The sequence below is a fragment of the Diadema antillarum genome, unplaced genomic scaffold (assembly GCF_040938485.1).
Source record: "Diadema antillarum isolate AM-2024a unplaced genomic scaffold, OU_Dant_1.0 seq00000460_RagTag, whole genome shotgun sequence".
In the NCBI taxonomy this organism is placed as follows: domain Eukaryota; kingdom Metazoa; phylum Echinodermata; class Echinoidea; order Diadematoida; family Diadematidae; genus Diadema; species Diadema antillarum.
The window spans coordinates 2806333-2824240 of NW_027271431.1; the positions used below are offsets into that span (position 1 = coordinate 2806333).

At 37.7% G+C, this 17908-nt stretch overlaps 1 protein-coding gene across 5 annotated transcripts in view; it reads right to left on the reverse strand.

Moving 5' to 3' along the window:
* The window catches only part of LOC139733109 (protein diaphanous homolog 2-like), a 97044-nt gene that overhangs the window by 35989 nt on the left and 43147 nt on the right, over positions 1–17908 (reverse strand). For 3 of the 5 annotated variants that reach the window (XM_071643956.1, XM_071643953.1, XM_071643954.1), the window contains exon 2: positions 3467–3646. In XM_071643956.1, coding sequence (XP_071500057.1) covers positions 3467–3646 — 180 coding nt within the window. Of the gene's footprint in view, positions 1–3466; positions 3647–5612; positions 6582–11315; positions 11456–17908 lie in introns of those variants that run through there. The other 2 variants (XM_071643955.1, XM_071643952.1) reach the window with 2 other exon arrangements.

Consider the following 17908-nt stretch of genomic DNA (forward strand, 5'->3'; position numbering starts at 1 on the left):
TTTTGCCATGGCTAAAATACACCTGACATTTGTACATTTGACACAACAACACTGACTGGGATTGCATGTAAGGGCATGGAATTTTATACTGCTTTGCATTTTACATACCATTCCCTTAAAATCTACACATTCCACTTATTATCACAGAGCTGAGATCATTAATTGCTGACGTCATTTGCTGCATAGGAAATTAGTCATGTGTTTCAGTGTTTTGGTGGAGATGAATGACTGACTTTTGATCATTGTTGTGTATAATCCATGCATCTCGGGTTGCACTTTCCATGTTTTCTATATTAAAGCAAATTTGTGCGCACAAGCTTTATACCAAGGCATATGTGACCCGCTACAACAAAAGGATTCGAAAGTCGCTGACGGGTGAGTCGAGAAAATCGAGTCTGAAGTCAGATCACCAAAATCTGTCAAAACGTTTGGATTTCTGTTTTTAACATAATTTTGTAGTCTAATGTATCTTCTATCATCTGTCGAAATTTCGAAGCTAAATGATCAAAGGAAAGGCCAGAAAATAGCATTTTTCTGGGCCATGATTGGCTCGCCCTTCAGCGACTTTAGGATCCTTTTGTTGTAGCGGGTCACATATTTTCTACTTCCTTCCCTCTAGGTCATCTGCTGCACACAAAGCCTGCACAGCTAGTAGAAGCCATTCTTTGGATACATTTAACCCGCAAGGCACGCTCAAAGGCAACCAGCATTTCAAACTGAAGGACTTCGCAGTCATTCAACACCAGAGAAGGTGATCGTGTGGCAATAGCAAAGCCCAAATATTAATCACTCATGTTTGCACCATAAACACTCTCACGCACCAGTCTTCCCGGAATGTCCAAATCGAAACTATGTCTGAATAAGTAGAAACCCCTATACGCCGAGCAGTTTGCCGATCGTGCTATTGTGCGTGCCACAGCTGTGGATGATTAAGACCAAACAGAACCTCAACCTCACCTCAAGATTCATTTTCTTACGCACAGGTTGTAATTACGTGACAAGTCTCATTTCATATCATCAATACTTCTGATTTCTCTCATCTACATCATAAAGCTAGATCTGATGACGACAAATATTAGAAATTTACTAAATATGGGGCCTACACCTTACATACAATAATTAAATTTGACACTGAGCCAGACTGAAAGGTCATATTCATTATATTGACATGGGTGCATTTTATCACGTACAAGGACACATTTGACATAAAAATGTCAACAAGAATGCCTCTGTACCAAATTATTTTAATAGCTGAGGTATACTGACCTGTACTCTACACTGACGTCATGAAATACGAAATATGATATGAATGATGCCCTGTGGCACAACGTTAATTTACAAAGGATTATGACATTATATCAAAATACAGGTATGTAATCCCTCAAGCATATAGCTGTAGATGGCTACACTTAAAACAAAAGATCTTGTACAGTATAATCTATCCCCATAGTCTATATTAGACTTGCCCCGAAATGATCTTGTTTCCATGATTTCAACTAAAAAATGTCTTTAAACAAAATGTCCAAGTTACTCTGCAAACTGTAAAATATTGTACTATGTTTATGGAGAGCTACATCCTGACATTTGTTGTTTTTACCCCATCTGCCTTTCATACATGGTGATGCTCAGACAGAGGATTCTCAAGTCTAATTCAAGGCCAGGTGCTCTGGCAAGGAAGATTTTACAGAACCATTTCTACTAAACAATGGGATTATCAGTCAAATAACAAAACATGACATATTTAATGATTGCATAAAAAACTGCCGTGGGGTCTGGATTTCACCAGGCATGAAGGGGTTTAGGTAGTGAGGCTCTTTGAAGGCAAGGCAGCTGCTGCCATGTCACTGGGTTTATCTCATATACATACACACACACACACACACACACACACACACACACACCCACACCCACACAGACAATCACCACATTATGCATTTGAATGGGTCGGCCTAGACGAAAGGATAGTCTCTCATCCATTTCGGCTGTGTCCCCTTGAGTCTTTTAATCATGTCTATGTGTTCTTGTCCTCATGTACATACAAGTGTATTTGATATTTTGTGCCCAGTTTCAATATCTATAACTCTTCAAGTTTTTTGTTGTGTTTTATTTGTAAAAAGAATATATAAATAAATTGAATTGACTTAGCAATAAAAAAGGAATGTATTTCGCAAGTCACAGTGGTGGGGATTGGGTTGGTTCTACAACTATTTGGATGGATAATGTGCTGTAGGAGTGAGTCATAAGTCCTTTCACAATCAGTGCTTACTCTGACTGCATCACAAGGTCATAATACAAACCATCAGCGATTGGGGATAGGGGAGCTTTCATCTTCAGCTATGCAGGATTATTCCTTTCCCCACGAGTCTCAGTAACCATCATCACATTTGTATATCTGCTACTTATCATCTTTAACATATGGCTACAAAACAATACAGTACACACTGAATTACTTTAGCATATTTGTCTATTTTTATTACATCTTGTAACATGTTTTGTATGTTGTCTTGCTGTGCCCATAAACCCAGCGGAGAGTTCATTCTGGCTGGAGACCGAAACATGGTCTGATTATAACAGCCTACTTTCAATTCTAACCTCACAGACATTATGTGAACCTTTGGGTGTACCCCAGTCACAACATGTTTGGTTACTATGACAACCAAACAGAAGAAGGCAGACAATTGAATGTGCATTGCAACCTTAACTGCTTACATATATTTTCAGTGTGCACTTAGCAACCAGCTCTTTACATTCAATGTAAAAGTGGTTTTATTTTACTTTTTGTGGCATTGTCAATATTTCCTCTTTCCATATTAGGGAATGAAGATACCATTTTACTGTGTACACCAAATTCTGTCAAATACTGCCATTCTGGCAGGAATATTCTTGTAGTACATTAAGAAGAAAGGGTAAATTAGGAAAAGCATCCAGATCACCCTTTAGCACCTCAATGGACTTTACAATCATATGTTACAGCCGTGGAACATCTTCCAGTGTCTCAAAAAGCCACAATGTGGCTCATGTATCACAGCTTGGTGCAGTTTTAAACACTGGCAAAACTTTCCTGTACACAGGCATACAATGTACTCGAGATTTAGGTTTCTGCTGTGAACGTATTCTCATATTTATTTTACAGCTTTAAAATTTACTTTTGTGAGGTCTCGAACTGCCCTGAATGTCTGGAATTCATCACACACACCCAATGGGGTGGGGTCAGTGATGACAGCGGTAGCTGAGATCTTGATACGGAATATGGAATGTGATAGGGGAAGGATCAGTTTCTAACATGGGAGAAATATGTCTGCCAAGCAAAGATGCCTTTCATCCCGTGATCCCCAAAGCTTCTAGCAGTGGCAAGTAACAGCAGAAATAAGACCAACAAAAATATCATGCCTGAGTTAGTGCAGGCCTGTTTCTTGAGTAATCTTCCAAATTTGACGAAAATCAGAAGTTTTGCGCTTGTACTCACCAGCATGCGGTCAAAGGCCGCAATGACCTCCTGGTCGGTCAACATGGCCTGAAGTGACCGTTCATACTCCTCCTGCGCATCTGTCTCGTCGGCCACATATTGCTTTGGTTGGGCACTTCGAGGTTGCTTCGCCGAAGTATCCTTGCGCCCTGGCTTGTTGGAGCTGCGGATGTTGCTAAACTGTAGATAAGAAGAATATAAGCAAAAAATATGTTTAAAAATGCCAGATTTTGAAGAAAAAAGAGTGAATGCATTTCAGCCACTTTTTGCGGGCAATCACTATCTGACTTCATTAACTGTGAATGACCTTGAAAGTCAAACATTACATCACCGATGACCTGTTGATTTTTGCATTCCATTTGGAAACAAAAATAATCCAAAAATGAAATAAGGTTTGTTAATCCGAAATGTAAAGATGATGCATCCTAACAAATCTTCAGAATTAAGAACCTTATTTCGTTTTTTGAACCTTCAGAAAACATATCTTGTTTTCATTCTCGGATTAGCAAATCTTCAGAGAAAAACAAACCCTTTTTCTTTTTTGGATTGATGAACCTTTAGAATAATGAGCATTGATGAATCTCCAGAATAACAAGCCTTCACGAACCTCCAGAATAACGAACACTTGGAATAACGAATCTTATTGTATTTTCAGACTAACAAACCTCCGGAATAGCTAATTGTATTAAAGTGTAACCATCATTGAATGGGTGTAATGCCAAGCCACCTGTGGGTCTGAGCGGATGATTCCTGCAAGACTACAGATGGAGATATCTCCAGACTGTCACTCAAACCCATGCTGACATCTTGAGGTCCCACCCTAATCTTCTAGGGTTTGGGATAGGGGGGAAGAGGGGGGACTGTCATCACCATGGTATGCCGCTGCTTTCAATTCCAACATCGATGCTGTATTATCAGCCAGCTGAGTGAACGTGAAGGAAGGTGAGTGAGTGCTAAGGAAGGTCACTGAGAACTAAACATAAGAACCTCATTTCTATTCTTAGAACTAAACAATGTGAAGAGAACTAAACAATGTGAAGTACGTTCTTCCTTGTCCAGTTGTCAATGTCTTGACAGTTTCAAGGAACATGTTTTATCAGTCTTGTATTTTGTGTCATCTTGAACATGTCTGCATGGTGAGGGTTTGATGGAATGTTGCTGTTACTGTTATCAAAAAGCCTTGTAGTAATGGGCATTTACATTGAAAAAAAAAAAAGGCTGAATGGGGAAAACCAAAGTTTTTTGATGTACTGGTACCATTTACACAGTCAGAAAAAACAACTTCTCAGTGTTTTGGCAGGAAATGCGAATGTGCAACAAAAACCAATATTCCACGGCTTTTTTGTAAGTAGTGCACAATCGCAACTTGCCACTATCCTTGAGTGTAGGCAGGCGTGCAAAAGATTCCTCCCAAGCAAATGGCAGATGTCACATGACCAAAAACCGTAGTAAATCTGGTGATCCTACAAGCAAGCATTTACACTGCCAAAATACTGAAATGAAACTGGTGACAGTGGAATTTCAAAAACTCCACTCCAGAGAAGGGTTTTTCAATTCTGTTTTTTCGCTCATATTACAGATAGCTGCAAGTGACTTCCAGGAAAAAACAAAAACAAAAACCTGGGATGAGCATCTTTTCTTTCTTTTTTTAGTGGCAGTGTAATTGCCTCTATGGTAAACCTTTCTTCTTATGAGACACACATTTAATCTGTCTTTGAAATTCTACTGATTTATTGTGTGGACTCAAAGCAGTCCCCATTCTAGGCCTAGAAAGGCAATTCACTTTTCACAGCTAAGCCTAAAATAGAATGTGAAAAACAGTGCAACTGTTCAGATATCCATTATGTTAATTTAAACAAAAAATAGTATATCAAGGCAAATTTTTAAAATCTAAATCAGTCTCCCTTTAAAAATCTACAACCAAGTAACATAGGAGTTAATGATGCAAAGTGAGCACACATTCCTATTATGGGGTGAAAAAATATTTAAAAAAAGGTATCAAATTGTCATACTTGAGTAGTACAAAAAGCATGCAGGACACCAACATACACAAAAGCCTTATTCTTCTTCTTATTATTATTTTGGTTGGGCATACTTAAAAGTGAAAATTACACCTGCATAGATTTTGGGGTTTATTGGTGGATACCTTTGAGAAGTCAGGTAAGGTAAGATTGCTCCTTCTGCGATCCCTATCAACTTTAAGTTTCTTCCCCTTTTGTTTCTTGGGCCTGTCTGGGGACTCCTCAGTCCCTGTGGCTCTCCTGTCCATTGAGTTACAATCATAGTCGATCCTCCCGTCTCCCTCCTCCTCCTCCTTGCTCCCGGTCCTCTGAACTCCATCACTGCTGAGGTCATCCCCGATGCTGTCCTCATCTATTTTGGGGTCTTCCTTTCTCTTCCACCTTCCGTTCCTCAGCATCTTGGCCGCCGCATTGGACACCGATCGTGCGATGAACTTCTTGCCGCTCTTGGGAGTCCTTTCCAGCGAGGCTGTGTGGTCGCCTCTCGCCATTTTGGGGGTCTGAATTGTGGGCACGGGTGGCCCCTTCTCACCGCTGGTCCCTACATCTACCTCTTTCTGCCCCTTCTCCTTATTCATTTCTTCTCCTTTGGTTTCCCCAGTTTCTCCTTTCGAAGTAGGCATTGCGGAATTTCTTCACGATCCACACTTACTTCGACAAAAAGTCCTGCATAGAAATGCTTCCACCTGCTATCGCAATCCTGAATGAAACTTCAGTCACAGCATCTGCACTAGGGAAATTGGTACACACGGACAACACAGTGATATTCTGTCATCATCTTCCCCAAAACAAACACAGCCTTGTTTGCCTGAGTTATAACCACTCTCTACTCCTGTCCAAAATCAATAAGAGATCAGGAATTTTCAACTGGCAAGAACATTCATTCTCTCGCTTGATAGTCCTGATAACTAACTCCGAAAAGGAAAGGAAGATGTTGATCTTGCGACTGTAAGAAGGAAATGGGCCAACAAAACCACGAATCACTGGAGTATCTCGTCAAGAGTAGTAGAGTTCAAGTCCTGTTTTGTTCACCACGAACATTGCAATACCACAAGGCATAAAACAGGAACCACTTGTGAGTATATTTGAGTGATATCCTCTGCTTAATTACTGGAGAGGCCAACTTATTCCATAGTTATGTCCAAGTATCAATCCTGACAAGGCGAGGTACATGTAGGTAGCATGCGGTGTGATACTGGATTGACCACGTAGCAATTGTGCGTCCAGCACAATGGCTATTCCTCTGATGCTCTATCGGTCACACCTACAGGGTACAGTGGTCAGTCCTTTGTGCTGTGCTCTTAGCAATGGACTAGTCACCTGTTACCAAGTTGTATCACCCACAGGTATTCAGGAGCAACCATAAAACAAGCAGCAATGTTTGCCTCTAATCAGCTTAAGCCGTGATAGCCCTGTGTGTGCTACAGCAGGGAATTCTTCTAGCAAACACAATCTGCATAGCTGTTGGGTGGCATGATGTGTATTGTACACACCTCATTAACAGAACTGAAACTGTAAAAAACATAAACAGAAACTGATATGTCCACAAAGGGTGTTTATGTTTCTTGTCAAACTTTCTCATGGGCTTAAATGGGTTTACACATATTTTGTTTCATTGCTTGTACCTTTCAAACACATAATCATCACATCTACATTATCAGTGTATTTGATTGCTCAATATGAAATTAAATAACTCAATAAGAAAGTTTTGTGAAATAAAAGCGGGTAAAACTGGTGAGGTGAAATAGCAATACAATTCTATGACGTCTGATTTATAGCCTCTGTTCTCAAGTACAGCTGAAATTAGTTCATCAAATTTTAATTAATATCAGTAGAATTGTTTTAAGTAACAATATTTCCTGCCTATGACTGAAGAAACTATCTCAATAGACCTAAAACTCTGTACATTAAACATTTTGGCTGACATATGGCCAATTTTGAAAAAAATCGTTATCCAAGTTGGAACGAGAAACCAGCGATATTTTTGATGTGGCTAGACACCTTTGCACATAGGATCCTGTAGCCCAATACGCTGATGAGGGCACTGACACCATGGTAACCGAGGGCAATAAGGGAAAAGAAAAGCTGAAACCTATTTCCATGGAAGACGGAGCATATGATCCTGGTATGCTGGTAGTGGGATCGTCAACATCTCTATAACTATGCCAACACGAGCAAACACCCATATCGTTCGGCTGAAAATTTTTACCACGGTATGTGATTTTTCTGACAAAATATAGATCTAAGGCTTTGGCTGAATTGAGAAGCAACATTTAACATAATATTGCAACATGATATCGTTAGGGAAAGTCTGTATTGCGAAAACAGTTGCTTGTTGTTTTCTGACTGGCGAACTGTTAGTTCTCTCTCGTGAAAAACTTTCCCACTTCCCCCCAAAAAGATATAAAATCTACTCATCTATGACATTGGCTTGAGAGTTCTTGGACGAGTAGAGAGCCACTTTGCCGTTACCGCCAGAGCTTGGCAGGCTTCCCGTTCGCCTCATTAGCTCATCCAGTCGAGCAATGAACATTCACAGCCTAAGTGTGGCTACTTAGAATCAATGATAATTGAATATTCCCATCAACATACGAGAGGCACTCGCACAGTCGGGATCAATCAGTTTATCTACAAATATGGTGTTGATGGAAGGTATAATGGCCCCGTATTACATGATAGTTTTACATTACTTACAAATGAATAACAATATTACTTTTTCTCCCCTTCTAAAATTCCAGAAATCTTACCACAGAATTGAAATGCAAAGCTACATTGTACATAAAATATATGACTCTGCAGGGCAATTGGGGATGTGCTTGAACCCCCACCCCCCCCCCCCCCCCCCCCCCCCCCCCCCACCACCACCACCCAGACAGCTATTGACGTACTGATGACATCTCATGTAGAATATATGTCTGGACTAATGAAAGAGTTAATCTGTCCCCATCAATCCCTGATAGCTTTATCAATTTCACCCATACGTCTCTCTTACTGTATCAATCCCTAAAGGAAGTAGTCATTACATCAGTGATTTCATATTCATAATTTGGCGCACCTGCCTGTAGATGACAAGCTGGTGCTGAATCAACCATGTACTCAGTTTATGTTTGACAGAGCATAGAGAGAGGGTCCTCATTCTAAAGCCCTCAAATTTTTCCCTGTGACATTCACGAAATCAGGAGCATAAATTCAATTCCATATTTTGATTTCATTATTATGATCCCAGACATTTCCCTATCACATTAACCCATCTTATCCTGGGGGAATTTAGCTACAGAAATTATTATCTTAACACCATTCAATCACCTTAACTGCATTTCAAATCATATCTTACACTGGAAAAAGTTGCTTGAACATGGTTATAATCATTAAATCTGCACAAAAGAAATAGGAAATATATGGGAAAGCATGGTTGAGGAACAAACTTTTGCCTTCTAAAATGAGTATCTTTAATATTTAATGATTAGTTGCACAATTAATAAGAGGCTTCTGAACAATTCTAAATATGAACATAACAGGGCTAAATGGAAGAGAACATATTGTATCATATTCTCACTTATGAAACAAAAAGTTATGATAACAACAATACTGCTAATGAAAGTAATGATTATGATGATAAAAATAATAGTAGCAGTAGTAGTAGTAGTAGTAATAATAATAATAATGATAATAATAACAATAAAATACATTTGTAACACATACCTCTAAAAAACACAAAACCTACGTACATACATATATCTGCGCTGCAAGAGTTGCAAACAACTAACAAACAAATACAGAATAAAATCATAAAAATGTGACATCCAGCACTTGACGGATTGATTACCAACTTTTAATATCTCATGATTAGGTCAATTAGTGGCCATAAATCTCATCTTTTTGTCCATCACAAGAGATTTTGTGTCAAGGAATATGATATTGAAATCCCCCTTTATTGAAACAGTGTAACACCACCCTACAGGTCTTTTAATGAAGAAAATGTATTCTATCAGAGTCGACGTGGCATTCTCAGTGCAGACAGGATGCATTAGCAGAGCTGAAGCATCTGCAAGATCATTAACAGTGTGCGGTACAAGTTAATCAGTCATTAATGAAGACTTAATTCATCCATAGTTCAACAGAAGAGCAGACCTCCTCACATTAAAGGACAAGTTCACCTTCATAAACATAAGGATTGAGAAAATGCAACAATATTAGTAGAACACATCAGTGAAAGTTTGAGGAAAATTGGACAATCGATGCAAAAGTTATGAATTTTTTAAATTTTTGTGTTGGAACCGCTGGATGAGGAGACTACTACAGCTTGTGAGTCATATGCGTACAACAGTATAAAGAAAATATAAAAGAAAATTCAACATATTTTCACTTTTTTCGCATAATAAAAGAGCAATTGACTTGCCTCTTTCTAAAGGCAGGGGGAATAATATTACCCATAACATTTATCGGTAGCGAGTCAGGGGAATGTGTACTTTTTTCAAAAGATGGAATTTTGTGAAATTCTCTTTATATTTTCCTTATATTGTTGTACGCATGTGACATCTAAGTTATTCATACACTGCAGTAGTCTTCTCATCCAGCGGGTACTGCACAAAAACTTCAAAAATTCATAACTTTTGAACGGATTGTCTGATTTTCCTCAAACTTTCAATGATGTGTTCTACTAATATTGCTACATTCTCTCAATCCTTATGTTTATGAAGGTGAACTTGTCCTTTAAGACATGTACAGTACAAAATCAATCTTTCCCAGAAATACTTGCATAGTCCTCTCTCTATATGCCTGAAATATCATTCTCATCCAATTCTGTGCTTTTACTTGCTCAATCAATCAGCTGGGCATTACAGTTTTTTTGCCAAGCTGAGCATGCAAAAATTGTTACTAAAGTTAGCTACAGAGCAAGTGAGAAACACTGTAGGGTAGCCCCTGACTGCCATTTTTTTTTTAGTCAATACTGTAAAACGAGGAATGTTCGCGTGCATTTTAATTTCGCGAATTTCGCGAGCGCCAAGATTCGCGAAATTAAAATGCACGCAAAATTTCTTGTGTATGCATTGAACGCCAGTGGCAAATCGCGAAAATTTCATGCCACGAAAAAGGCCGTCGGCTCCAATTCGCGAAAATTTCGTGCCGCGAATATATCATGTTTTACAGTACCATTGTACACTCATGAGAACTACTTGCCCTGCATATATTTTGACCTTCCACAAAGGAAATGGGTGCTTCTTTTTTTTTTTGTGCCACTTTAGATAAATATCTTTTTTGGAATAAACTTCACCAGAATTCACGGCCTGTATTTTTGATGTTCCCACACATCCTGCACAGCCCACATAGATAAGCTTCTTACAGTTGAAGTGGCAATGATAACCTACATATTCGCATGTAAAACACGAGTACAAACGGTCGTTTTCACCTTGCAATGTACAGTGTTTCAAGAAGATGGCACAATGAAGGCATTGTAACATAAACGCTACTTTAGAATAATTATCCCATGTTTTCATTTAACATGGTCATATTGAATATCCATGTCTGTTCAGGCATCACATCATTTTGTTATTCCAGTCAGTTTCAGGTCAGTTCAGTTTATTTTATTTAATCACGGCAATTTGCTTCAGTCAATGAAAGACAGCAATGTGATATGATTTGAACAGACCTATGACATGAGGTAGGTTTTAATGCAAACATCTTCGTGTGTGAATGAATTATGTAATGTACAGAGCATGTTGGTCCACCATATCAACGATATGACCCTGTACCACATGGACTACAAGCAGCAGGCATTCATTCCACGCACTGCGGTAGAGCTACTGCCAATTCAAATATCAACTCACCGGCCGTTTGCGATTCAATCCCATTGTCCAACAGAATGGTGTTTCAAACAAATCACAGATGATATTCACTGCCTAGACAGGTAAATAGCTTGTGTATGGTCAAGACGGTCATCTGTCCAACCGAACAATACCATCCAGCCAAATTTTCTCCTTGCAGCCAACTGAATCATTCAAAACTTCGCGGCTCAAACAAACTCAATAGAATTGTGCAAACACACAGACAGGGGAATTATTGAAGTTGGTGGACTTCGAACTCTCAACGTTTCAACGTCTGCAAATATTCAAAGAGTAGAACACCATTTGCCCCGTTAGCGTTAGTTGCTATGTGCAGCCTCTAACACCAGCATATTTCTGTTCTTTGAAATTTATTTATGATTGCTTTGTCATTAAAACTAGGATAAGAGTCAATAGTGGGGCATATCTGCTGACTGTGTTTAGTAGATACACCTTTGCAAGTGATAGCTATCACACATGTTTATTGTGTGGCAACAGACTGAACAAACTTAATACACTAAAAGAATATGGCATTCATTAAACCCACTTTCTTCACAAGTTTAGCTCAAAAAATGGCAAACAATATCACACTGTAGTGGCTTTATTTTCTCTTTTTTCCTCTTGTTCATGGTCCAAAACACTTGGTGTTTTAATTACCAGTAGTCTTAATATCGCATTTTACCTCTGTTGTTTTGGAGGAAATGCATCTAACCCATTAGTCTAACATCATACTTCAAAAGCAACGCCGTTGTTTTGTTTCCCTCCCCGGAATGAGAACTTGATGTAGCATGCGAGACACGCCTCACAGCCTCTGAAGCAATGATGGATCGAGCAGACGCGGGGCGCTGCAGCCAAAACGTTGCATGTATTCAATTTCTCCCGTCACCTAACCAGTGGTGAGTTGGGGACAAGCAAGCAAGCAAGGAGACAGTATGCATGGCTCATCTCAGCATGCATGCATTGATGCAGTTAATCATTCTCCGGGCGGAAGCATCTCTCAAACCTCTGCCAGGAGACTGATTTATAGAATTCAAGGAAAAGCAGGATGGATGTATGCCAGTTCCTCTGGCCAAACCTTAAAAAAAAAAAAAAGGAAAAAGAGAAATATATTTAAGACACAGTCCTTGATGAGTTTGATAAAAACCCCAAAACAAAACATACACCCCAAAACTCAAAACCTAATGAACTTTATGTGATTTGTGAGCGCTATGTATGGCTGATACACTAATACACCGTAACTGTTACAGTTTCACAATAGCATGGTGTGAGATTTTCTCACATTGAATAAAAACAGCCTGTACTCCGCAGAGTAATTATACCCAAAATAATTTCGACACTGCTACACTAAAAACTAATTTCCTGAGAAAAAATTATTTCTTGACTCTGTTCCAATAATGATCAAGCTTTTAGTGCCAGGCCAGCTTGTAGAGAGGATTGGGACTGAACTGCTGGTGAGATCCATGGTCAGCTTGACGACTGCCACAGGCTATCATACTACCTTCAAAATGATCAATAAGATTAAAAAATACCAACTTTGGGGACTCAACGAAGTTATGATTAGTGAACATCTTTCCTATGAAATATGTATACTATAGAAGTGCTATCTAATTGTCAAAGTACCAACATGATTTGATTTGCTACAACAAGTCCACAGCAGTATGACATGGAATACTGGGTGGTTATAATTTACTGTGTATGCCATATACATTAATTATGTTTCACGACTGTCACATTTTGTGAAGTGGTCCTTGTGAGAAAATTTTGCTAGCGATTGCCAACATGATCAACAAGCACAGAGAGGGAATGTGAAATAAATATGATCCCTACTATGGAAAAAATTTAATGATCTCTCACCTGGGAGATGATATATGGGGCATTTCAGTCATGGGTGGCAATAACTTTTGTGAGTTCTTAATTTCACAAAAGTCAGTTAGAATAAAAACACTGAGAAATATACCATGTGTTAAGTATGGTCCAATCCCGCCAATGGATAGATCATTTTATACAATTTGTCTTACAGCTCAATGTTGTGCAATACGTGAGCACATTGTACCTTTAGCATGATGAAAATATTTTCAAATCATACAACTTATCTTCAGTGCAATGACCATGACATGTTTACCCTTTTCTAACCAGTGAAAGGAGTTTGACTCACAGCACAAGAACAGGGTCGTTTTTCTTACCTAACACAAATCACCTGAATATGCTATTTTTTAGCCTAAAATGGAAGAATTCATTATAAAGCTTCAACATATCTCAATAGAATCATTAGTTCTTTGTTTACCATCGGGAACAGTGACTTAAAAAATGTTCGAGTTATCACATTTGATACATATATGTAGGTCAGTTGTCTCATAAGCATCCTACCATATAAAAATTTTGCAAAAAAGCCTATAATGTCAGGAGATATCACTTTTTTCTCACCAAACCATAACTGGGCAAGTCCAAGATAAGGTCCCCTCAGAAGGCAAAATTTCATCTTTGCTCAATATTGACGTGTTTGGTATAATTTTGAAGCTTATGAGTTGAAGTTTTGATTTCCATGGAGGAAAAAATGATATTATGTAAGTTTATGCAAATTTCAAGGGCTTCATTTGCATAAATGTGAAACACAGCGTTACGTATGGGACATTTATAAAAATTCATATTAATTCAAAGGAAAGCAAATGATATTTGATTAATATGTGGACATAAGAAGTTCATCAAATAGTTTAACTTGGTATAAAAATTTAGGGATTATGCAAATGATTATGCAAATTAGCTCGTGTCTTATCATGAGATGTCCCATACGTAACAAATTGAGGTCATTTTTTTAGGTTTTTTCTGAAATTGCTATGGATATTTTAATGCCCTTTTGGAAAGTTCTAATTTATTGTTTAGAGAAACTAAATACCATAGAAAAAAGAAAAAACAGTAAAAGAAATATATTCTATTAGGCATTAAAATAATGTTACGTATGGGACAAATGTGTTACGTATGGGACATCCTCATACAAAATGCATGTGAATGCATAGTAGCTAGCTGGGAAGGTCTCTCAGTACACAAATGGTCAATCATCCTGAAGAAAGCATCCCAACACTGTAGCTACTTTTTGAGTTTTAGACACTTGAAACAATGCATGTACTTGACTGAACAATTTTCAGAAAGGGGGAGGGGAAAATGGCAAAATACACAATGAAAAATCAGCATTAAAGGGATGGTATAGTTTTTGTAGAAATGGGGATTCAGTTTTCAACATTTAATGAGATGATTGGAAACCAATTATATGAATTACTAAAGAGCATACAATCCTAAGACTAGAGGATTCCAAAGTTTATGTGATGGAGATCCAATTTGAAATGGTTGTGATATATGTTATATACAAAAAAATATATAAAGTAAAATGATTCCTTTTTATTGCAAGCATTACACAAATTGTCCTTATTCAGTTTCAATAGTAGCCACGACAAAATTCATGGGTATACATACCGAGGTGTGACACGAATCAATGACCTGACTGCTAGACAGACATCATATATCTACTCCATCACTGGGGTTCCACGCAGCAGGTATTGCTTATTTATTAAAATTAATATTTCTTGTGTCAAGTCATTTTTTGTTGAAACTAAATGGCAAACTGCCCTTCATCAATGGAAGTAAACACTTTAAACTATTCAATTTTTCAGTAGTAACTATCCTGATAAAAATAGGGCATACATACTCAGGTTTGTCATAAAAAATATAGAATATGATTAAATATGATTATGATGGTAAATATACGGGGAATATTGTTCCCTTGTCAATCTGGAACAGCATTTGAGTAATTTCAACTGATTCTACCTCAATCATTATGCAAAAATTTGTTTATGGGTATTTTGCAAAATTATTTTGCAAAATACCCATATAAACTTGGCTCTCCACACACTAAATGAATGGGGGACAAAGGGCATGCATACTCAGGTTGGTCATAAAAATATAAAGATATGATTGAATATGATTATGATGGTGAATATTCGGGGAATAATGTTTCCTTGACAATCTGGATCAGTATTTGAGTAGTTTCAACTGATTTTACTACAATAATTATGCAAAATACCCATAAACATGGTTCTCCACACACTAAATGAATGGGGGACAAACTGTCCCATACGTAACTGTCCCATACGTAACACGTCATGTCTGTCTTTAATTAGAACCTGTAATTAGAGCTTTTTGCCTAATGACATGAAACTTACCTGTGATAATCTTGAGTGTTGTGACTTTCATCACAGTGAGTTATAAGTTATAGAATGAAATACTTTCAGAGAGTTTTGAGGTTGAAAAAAATGTTCAAAAAAACAAAAGTTTTCTGGTCCCATACGTAACGGCACATATTTTCTCTTCTAGAATATAATTGTCAAGGTCATTTTTCTCAATTTTTTACATGTTTATACTTCTTCTAGATATCAATCACCATGATGAAGTTCAATATGATCAAAGGCCATTAACACTATTTTTCAGGTCATAAAAGTCTCTGAATGTCCCATACGTAATGCGCGCATTATCTTGGACTTGCCCAACTATAGATGGTTCATTCTAGAAACAATTTTATCATACTGTTCACATTTTGTATATCTAACAATACTTAACACTGGTTATAATGATTAACCTTTTCACATTGGTTGTTTCTATCCCTAACTCACATTGTAGAACTATTTTGAAGCAATACAATATAAAGCTAAGTTTTTGTTTCATCTGCAAATTGTAAATAATGCCTTTAAATGCTGACTTTTCATTGGTAAACAATATCTACCATGGATAACTGATTATTGTTGAGTACATCAACTGAAAAGACAACAAATAACTGTGTCTTTGAACAAAAATTCCACACATACTTTTTGTGAATGCAAGTGATTCTGTGGTATCTTATTCAATTGTTTTGTGCCTGGTTCTGGAAAACCTAACTGCAGAGCAGCCGACAAACCCATTGAATGTGATTACGGGACTGTGAATAGTGACTCAAACACAGAATGTGAAATAACATCTGCATATTTGTGAAATGGTTCACATTATTACAACCAAACATGTCCCTTTGGGTACAGCCTTCAAAGTGACTTTGATAACTACTTCTACCCAATCCTTGCTTGCAGATTTAAAGAACTCATTGGCACATTTCTTTATGTGCTGATGTCTCTCTTCTCAGAATAACAGGAGAAATAAGATTATCCTTTACTTATCTCAGAATTGCTGTTTTGTTTTGTTTTTGTCAATATTTTTTTTATATCAGTGCATTATGACAGCCTGTTCTTAGGTCACACTATAACTCGGTACTACTCACAAACTTTGAAGTCATATTTGTACATATTTGGGACAACTACCACATGAGTGAATGCCTTCTTTTATGTGACTACATCAAATATAAACTACTACTCCTGTGTAGTAATAGACCAAAACCACATATTTCTTAGGAAAACAAAACCACAGCACCTGTTTTTTAGACCTACAAAATGTTGCATTATATCAGTTTCGAATACATTGAGTGATTATTTTTTTTTCCATGTGCATGAAACTCTCACAAATCTCATGAGCCAAGATTTGCAAAAGCAAAATGCACAAAAAAGTGTTTGTCTACACAGTGCACTGAATGCCAGTGGTGATTCGCAAAAGTTTCATGCCGTGAAAAAGATCCTCATAACCAATTTTTCGTTGCACATCTACCAAATTTGATTTCATGGTAGCTTGACATCAGCTTGTCTGCCTTGGTGGAGGGTAATAAATTGTAGTAATGAAAATGATGATAGTGACAATGACACTACTCCTATATATCTACAGCTGCTAACAATTCAACAATATTTCTTCCACTACTGACTACTACTACTACTATTACTACTACTACTACTACTACTACTACTACTACTACATTGTACTACTACTACTACTACTACTACAACTATGAATAACAATCAGGATGATAACAATGATGCAATAATGTTCCTTTTAAAAGTATATTTTGATCATGCTACCATTTCTACTTTCATACTTTAAAAAGATGATTTTTGTGCACATAGTCATGTGTCTAGCTCTTATTTCAGGTAGCATGGTATCATTCACACCACACAGAATAAGGGGTTCTATAAATGCAGGTTGTCTTTGGGGCATCCTCCAATCCTATGATCCCCCAGATTCCTCCGTAGCTCTTTAGTATCATCATCCATCAGAGACAAGCTGTCCTCTCTCTTCACTCATCAGAGGAAATAGTATAATTCCATGCAAAAATGGGACTTTAGGGTAACTCCTGAAGCCATTGCACACAATGAATTATCACTTTACTTGTCACTGCTCGAGCCAGATCAACGGATCAGGAATTCTAATCTCCTTCATCAAGGAAAGTGCAACAAACACTAATTTGAAAATTGTTTAGTGGCATGATACCTTTCTAACCCTTCAAGTTAACATGCATTTCATTTGCATAGAAGATCCAAACATTCCATGACATACTTAACCCTTTGAGGACAGACAGATTTTGCTACAACATACATTTCCCATACACACTTGCCCAAGTATACTTGGGACTCGTCCTCAAGGGGTTAATGAATAAATGAAAGCTCTCTGCACTATTGCCCCCTTCATATCAAAACTGA